General features: G+C 42.9%; 1 protein-coding gene across 1 annotated transcript; it reads left to right on the top strand.

The window, feature by feature from the left end:
* Window positions 1-6,116: 6,116 nt before the first annotated feature.
* LOC126696302 (uncharacterized) lies at window positions 6,117-7,339 on the top strand. Its single transcript, XM_050393065.1, has 3 exons — window positions 6,117-6,846; window positions 6,975-7,093; window positions 7,250-7,339. The coding sequence occupies exons 1-3, from the start codon at window positions 6,117-6,119 to the stop codon at window positions 7,337-7,339; spliced, it is 939 nt and encodes a 312-aa protein (XP_050249022.1).
* The last annotated feature ends 260 nt before the right edge of the window (window positions 7,340-7,599 follow it).

The following is a 7,599-nucleotide window of genomic DNA, read 5'->3' as shown; positions in this document are numbered from 1 at the left end:
AATGAGTAGCAACATGAGAGAAGTCGATGGAGGGGAGGAGACCGGAGAGTTTTTGGACCTTTTTTTTTTTTGTGTGAGTATTTCATAGCGTATTATTTTGGGTATTGGGCATTTTGTTATCCAAGTAGGAAATAGAAAACCTAGGTATAAATAGTTGATTTGTTATTTGTTGTTTCATACTGAATTGTTTCCATAGTTTGTAAGTGTATGGAAGGAATTAGGGTTATTTGGAGTGTGGTTTTTGGTGGATAAGGCTAGAAAAATATATAGAGGTACGGTTTAGAATATATAGCAATGTATAGATCTTATGAAGTTAGATATGCTATGCATTTTTCTACAAGGAAATATATGAACTTAACTGAAATTTTACGTGATTAATAATGTTATTTATTTTTTTATTTATGGATTGTGACAACATGGTTGAGACTTCTATGCAAAATACGGATGGAGTAAATACAAAAAAAAGCTAGAGGTAATAGATGCTTGAAATTATTTAACATTTTTTAATTATCCTGTGTATCGCATGGATTAAAGACTAGTTATTATTAGTTTTAAAGCATATGCAAGGCACGTATAAACTCAAAAACCATAACCTGGATATTTGTATTGTTTAAAGCTTTTGCAGTACGTTTTTATAAAAAGTAAAATATATATTTGTAGTTCGTGTTTACAGAATTACAAAAATAAATTATTTGAGCAATACGTTTTGGTTATATATATTGTGTGTTTTTTTTTCCTAGAAAATTTTAATTTAATCAGAAAATGGGTCACTGTTGCCTTGCCGGCTATGCAATATATATCCAGTATCCATTTCCTCTTTTGTATCTTTTGATGTTCCACCGCCTGTGGTGGAAAGTTTCCTAACTTTTGATAAAGTTGACATGTTTTGTAACAAACTTGTTAATTCTTAGTTATATATATCTTCTGTTTAATAAATTGTTAATTCTTAGTTATATATATCTTCTGTTTAATAAATTTTTTTTTGAAGAAAAAGTTGTGAAGAGAAGATATGTGAAGAAGAGGAAAGAAAAGTGAATAACAAAATAAAATAATTTAAAAATATATATCTATTTCTTTTTCTAAAGAGGTCAATCATTGTAGCTTTGATATGTACTTTTTTTTTTTTTTTTAAGAAGAAGCTTATATATATACTTAGTTGTTTTAAAATAATTCTCAAATAAATAAATTTTATTTTTTTTAAAATGTTTATCTTTTAGTTTGATAGTTGGAAGTGAGAAGATTTGAATCCTGGACATTTTTGTGAAAAATACTAGGAGATTCTAGAAGAGTTGTGCGGATTGGAATGTTTGAGTGTGTTGTGCAAGTCTATATTGAGTCCCATAAGGGTGTTTATAAGGTGGATATTTGATTTTTAAATACGTACAATAAACCCTATTTGTAACTTAACTAGTCTTTTTGGATTATAAACACAAATGTGACTAGAATTATATAAGGCCCCCACTATATAGCGGTAAATATTTTTTTTTTCCTCTTTAAACATTTATCAAATTAACTTTAATATATGTAACTAAGACTCAATGTAAAGAATATTCCATATTAATGTTAAAAAATGGTCATTATTAATTATAGTAATTTGGATTTCTTAGTATGAGTTATTAGTTGCATATTTGATAAAGTTAGAAAGGAATTGGTCAAGCTAAACTTAAAAGGATAATATATCAATTTGGTCCTTATAACATTTTGGGGTTGTAGGGGCCTTTTCTGTGTGATATGGTATGTTGGGCTGCCTCCTGCGGTAATGGGCTGAGCTACCTCCTATGGTGATGGGCCCTAGTGTTTCTAAGTAAGGGAGCTGGGGCCGGTCGAATTGTAACTTAACTTGGGCCAGTTTGTGCACAAACTTATGCCTTGTCTGCTAGGAGCAGATATAATAATAACTAAAACAGAGTACTTTGACTTATTTAAATAAACAGCTATGTATTTCCTACTAATAAAGCATGATTATAGTCATAATGATATCGATCGCAAAGAAGAACGAAGAAAATAATACTGGTTAATTTAAATGGGCATAAATTAAGTTTTAAGCTTAGTTTGCCGCAGCAAAGCCAAAGAGGGGAGAACGCCTCTTCTCAATGCAAATAACCCCCTCAGGAAAAGGATCCTGCCGTGGGGATTAATGGCTTTGAAGGAGTCGGAACTGAATGGTTGTTGCCTAAAAGAAAAAGTCCTTGTTTGCGTTTTGGAAGAAGGTAAGATTTGAAGGGGGAAAGGGAGAAAACGATCTATGGGTGCATGCCCTCTTTGAAATAACTCTCGTTTTTCTTATCTTTTTCCTTTCTTCTTGCTCTGTTTTTCTCCTTTTTACTTAAGAAAATATACTCTGTTTTTCGATCCTTTTTACAGGGCACGGCAAGAGCCTTTTTATAGTGCCTACCGCGACCATGGTTTTACCATTTTGCCCTTTAACCGCCTCTGTCTGGTCTGGGCGTACTTGCCGACCACTAGAGATGTGTGCCACTCACCCCTGCCAGACAGAGGCAAGTTTCAGTTCTGCCTTGCTGTAGCGCTTCTTTCCTGCCACGGTATAAATGCTTTCTCTCTCTACTCTCAGAGCATGCACCAACGGTTCCCCCTTAAACTTGCCTCTTTTGGGTGGTCGATCATCCCAGCAGGACGTACCTCCCAAAAGAGGCTTGGGCAGGAGCCATAAATAGATCTTTTCCCCCCTCCCCACCACCAAACCACACCCCCTTTACCTCTTACCTCTGGCCCATGGTCCCACCGTGTCCTATATTGGTTGGGTACAGGCTGGTGGTGCCTGGGCCTTGCGCGTGCTTCCCTTTCAAATTTGTCTAAGAGTCTGCCTGCTGCTCATGTGTCTGCCGTGACCTGGAGACTCTCCGTTTGCATTTTCCTGGCCTTTCATGTAGGCTTTCCATTGGTTTTTCGCTCCATTCAGGAGCTGGGCCTCGTATGATAATGGGCTTCACATTTCCTTGGCCCACTTTTGATTTTCTTTATTGCCTGCCACGTTGAACTGTTATTCCTGCCGTAATAACTTAATCCTGCTGGACCTTCTTTCGGGCCAACTGTTTATCCCTTTTCTCAGTGGCCTATTGTGGGCACTGTTTTGCTTTTACTCATGGGCTCCTATGTCCCTTTGGGCTTTTCCTTTGGACATCCGTGGTCCGATTGCTTTATTCGGGCTTCCTCGGCCCGTTTGCTAATTCCACACTCCCATAGGCTTCTTACTAACTTCATTGGGCTTCCCCGGCCCAATAACCTTATTCTTATCTTTGGATTTCATGGGCCTGCCATAAACTCCTTACTCTCTTAGTTTACTATTGCCTCGGGCCTGCGGCGGCCCTTTCTCACTTTTCTACCTCATACTCTGCCCATGGGATGCTACTTCTTTCTTTCCTGGCTTCCTTGTGCCCGCTTGCCTCTTTAAGACCCATTTATTTATTTGTTGGGCCTGTAATCCATTATTCTTGCCGCTTGGTCCTAATGGGTTTTTTGCTATTTATCTTGTCAATTCTTTGTGGCCCTCATTATTGGGCTTTTCTGTCTGCTGGGCTTCCACAAATGGTCCTCAACATTTAGCCCCCTGAACATATGAAACATTCCTGCAATTCATATGTGAATGAAAAGGTATTTCTGCCCTTCTCTCATCTTTCTTCTTCTTCTCTTTTTTCACGGGTCTTTTTTAAGCTGTGGACCCCTTCTTATTCATACATATATTCTCCTTCCTGCCGCGAACAGGGTTGTCTCTTCGAATTTCCAGTTTGGCAGTTATTTTCAAAACAGAGCTGCCACTTCATTAATTCCATTCCCTTCTGATGGCTGACCCGTCACCTCCTTTCGTGCTGATATTAATGACCTGGGTATTTAAGGAGAAATCCTTCTGCACTTTAATCACAAACTCTTCCCTTTCCCAAAACACACACTCTCCGTCTCTTACTCTCCTTCTTCCTCTCAAACACCCATACCCATCTTCTTCGACTAAGCCTCCTCACCATGTCGCCGGTGAAAAGTCAAAGCTCTTCCCGCTGCAAAGGAAAGGCGGTTGCTTCCGATTCTCCTGCCGTTCCCGAGGAGGTGGAACGTTCCGATTCAGAGCGGTCCGCTGAGGAGGAAATGGAGCGCGACCCCGACAGCGAATGCGCTCCTTTACTCGACCCTTGGTATGAAGTTAACCCTCACTTCCCAAAAATCCCCGGTGACTATGTACCGCCGTCGCCGGGTCGTGTATTGATTACTCTTGTCCGGCGAGACCCCGACGTTTCTTGGGCTCCTTTGGCATCTTCAATCCCTGATCTGTCCATTTGCCAAGGGGTTTCGCTTCCTGTACCCCTTTATTTTGAGTTTGGGTCCGGCACATCCTCGGGTTGGAAGGAATGGGTTGACAGCGAGCTTTTCGACACGAGTTTCATGGGTTTGTTACAGCGAGCCGGCGTTTTGAAGGTCGTAGTCTCGTCCCATTGCTTGTCGAACTTCTGGGACCTCTATAACCTCTGTCATTTGGTCCGGCAATGGTGCACCACCACCCACACCTTCTTCTTCTTGTGCGGCGAACTCACCGTGACTCTCGAAGATGTGGCTAACCAGTTGCTTTTGCCCATTCTCGGCGATACCGATCTTGCCGCCTTAGAGCTTTCTCTTGAGGAAGAGGCCATTGAGGTTGAACTGAGGAAAAGGATGGCCGGCAACGCTAAGTTGTCTTACTGGGTTTGTTCTTCTTCTAAGTTTTCTGCTGCCGCCTGCCGTGCGACTTTTATCGCGTTTTGGCTTTGCAAGTTTGTTTTTTGGGTCCCACCCCCACTATGCCATAAAACCTTTGTACTTTCGTTTGGCAATCAAAATATCTGCGGGGATGAGCCCGCCGCTGGCTCCTATGTTCCTAGGGCACTTGTATGTTCAACTAGATATCCTCCGTAATGATGAGAGCTAGGTTGGGTCCTGCCACATTGTCACTTCTTCCGTTCATTGCACTATACTTCAGCAGTGGTTGTTTGACCATTGTGCTTAATACTTGACGAAATGTAGACCCGCTCGGTTCGCCAGAGAGAAGTACCAGAGTTGTCCAAGAGTGATTACCGATTTTTGTGGCAGGTTTGAATCTGATTTCCCGCTTGCTTTTCGTTGGTTTGGTTTGAAGCCGATTGGCTATTCTGTGGTCAAGTCTTTTGATGGGAGTGTGGGCTTCTCTTGGAGAGCCTATAGAAATTTGGGCAATGATTATACTTGTGCGGATTCTATTATGGGTTCATTTGTTGACACCGTTGGGACTACGACCCCATTGGTCTGCTTTGATGAAACTGGGATTACCTATCTTGCCGCTACCAATGCCGGATGGCTGCCCTATCTAGCCGATGAAGGCATTAGATTTGTTCACTATCATGCCAACCGGGTGAGGAGGCAGTTTAGACTGGATCAAGACATCCCTGAGGACATTTCTTCCCTCATGGGAGCTCCTACTTCAGTCCGTCCTTTCCTACGACAGACTGCCTTTGACTTTTGTAAGAAACGTTTCAACGCCATTACAGTCCCCGTCGTGACTTCTCCCTTATTCCTCCTGAAGGGTTAGGCATGGTTGCCTCAGTTAACCCTCGCCTGGCATGCTGGCGACTACCCCCCTGGTTGGGAGAAAAAAGTTAAGGTAATCAATCTTTTTGTACCGAGCAAGAAAGTGCCTACCAAACCCAAGTCTGCTGGCAAAACCAAGCCTGCCACACCACTGGCTCCTGTAGGTGCTCTGCTGGCTAGCAGGACTCGTGGTAGTAAAAGGAAAACTACTCCTCACCCCGCTTATGCCACTTAACGGAGGGTAAGTTATTTCTCCCCTTTTCCTTTTTTTTTTTTTTTGACAAAATTTCTCAATCATCTTGCGGCTAACTCGCCAATTTCTTCTGCCTCTTTCCTTTTAGTCTAAGCATAAGAAAGATTCATCAGTCACACGCCCCATTTTACTTGATGATCCTGAGCCTGAGATGAGTCCCTTTTCTCCACTTCTCTCTTCTTTCTTTTTCACACGCATCTACCACGGGTCTTTTGCTTTTTTTTTTTTTTTTTTTTTTAACACAAAACTTTCTTTTTAGGAGGAGCCTGAGCCTCTATCCATATATCGCCCCACCACCGAGGAGATTTTCGCCTCCATGGGTGTGCCTATGGAAGGCTTTTTTGATGGGGCCGAGGCGATATTAGTGACGCCTGCCCCTCCTGCTGCACACAAGACTCCTGTAAAAACCCCCACCCCTTCTGCTAAGCCAGTACCTAGAGAGGGTACTCATGTTGAAGGGGTTGGTGAGACTACACCCTTGCCTGCTGAGAGACCCACTCCTTCAGAGGGAACCATTCCTCCTGCCGCTGTTCAAGCCAAAACTACTTCTCCCGTTCTGCCGCTAGTGATTTCGACTAGTGATCCTTTTACAGCTATTTCCCAGGCTGCAAAGGGTAGTGCTTCGCTTTTTGTTACTCCTTCCTCTATACTCGGCTCCGCTACCCGTGGTCCTGATCCGGACTTATCTTCAGAGGGATCTGATGACATTTTTGAGGATCCTGATGACGCACCCGTGTTGAAAAAGAGAATTTCTAACTCTGATGAAGAGGGTAGTGCTTCGCCTGAGCCTGACTTCATGGGTATGTATCTTCCTTTCCCTTTTTTCTTCTTTCTGCATTTGCGTTTCATTTGCATACTTATCTCTCCACTTACAAAAACTTTTGAGGGGCTAGAAATTGCAGCAGGCATGGGAATGATTGCTCCTGCCGCACCTGTAGCGCCTATTCCTGCCGCACCTTCAGTACCTGTTTCAGCCGTACCTACTACCCCTGTTTCTTCTGTGCCTGCAGTACCCGTTTCCGCTACACCCGTAGCCCCCATTCTTGGTAATTTTGGCATTCTTTCTTTCTCTTCCTATTTCATCCCTTTTTTCTTTCACAAGTCTTTTCTTCCCGTGCCATTTTTTTTTTTTTTTTTTCATTTTGCCTTGTATTCCCCTCCTTTTTTGTTGTAGGTCCACTTCCTACTATCCCTTCTCAGTTTGAGGCGGGTAGTAGTTCTGCTGCCGTCCCGGATGATGCTGCATCTTTCTTTGTCCGTTTTGACGAGTCCGAGGTTAACGACCCTGGTCTGGTAGATTTCTAGGCTTCCGATCCTCCCCACGTGGACTTTTATGGCTTTCGAGTCCCTGAGGACTGCGTCTCACACTTGGTGATGCTCTACAGTCGTCATGGGAATTTTATGCGGGAGTTCCGCCTTGGTCGCTCTTCTAGGGAGCATTTCTTGCAGATGCTGGGATGTGTGCTGAATGACATCGAGCATAACTTCATCGACTTTGTTTCTGCCGGGAAGATCCTGCAGTGGAGGGCTGCGATATAGGAGCTCATCAGTGTGGGATTCGTTGTGGAGTTTATTCTTGAGCATCTAGGTGAGATTGCCTGGGCTCTTTTCATGAGGAGAGTCCAGCCAGCTGTGGAGGCCATAGACGCTCACATTGAGTTTTTGAAGAAGGAGGTGGCTAATTTGGAGGGTCGCTGTGAGCGTCTTCTTTCCGGCGTTAGTGGACCCAGTCGCTTTGGAGATTAGAGTCTCATTACTGGACTTCATTGATGAGAGCACCGTTTCCTTTCCTTTTCTTT

This window comes from Quercus robur, chromosome 8 (genome assembly GCF_932294415.1).
Source record: "Quercus robur chromosome 8, dhQueRobu3.1, whole genome shotgun sequence".
Taxonomy (NCBI): domain Eukaryota; kingdom Viridiplantae; phylum Streptophyta; class Magnoliopsida; order Fagales; family Fagaceae; genus Quercus; species Quercus robur.
The sequence above is the reverse complement of the archived record's forward strand: the minus strand, read 5'-3'. Positions and strand labels throughout refer to the sequence as shown.

Excerpts from the sequence above, each read along its gene's own strand:
- LOC126696302 (XM_050393065.1), top strand. The coding sequence starts at position 6,117 with ATGGGTGTGCCTATGGAAGGCTTTTTTGATGGGGCCGAGGCGATATTA. Across the intron at positions 6,847-6,974 it reads ACCCGTAGCCCCCATTCTTG|GTCCACTTCCTACTATCCCT; the intron begins GTAATTTTGGCA and ends TTTTTGTTGTAG. Across the intron at positions 7,094-7,249 it reads AGGTTAACGACCCTGGTCTG|ATGCTGGGATGTGTGCTGAA; the intron begins GTAGATTTCTAG and ends CATTTCTTGCAG.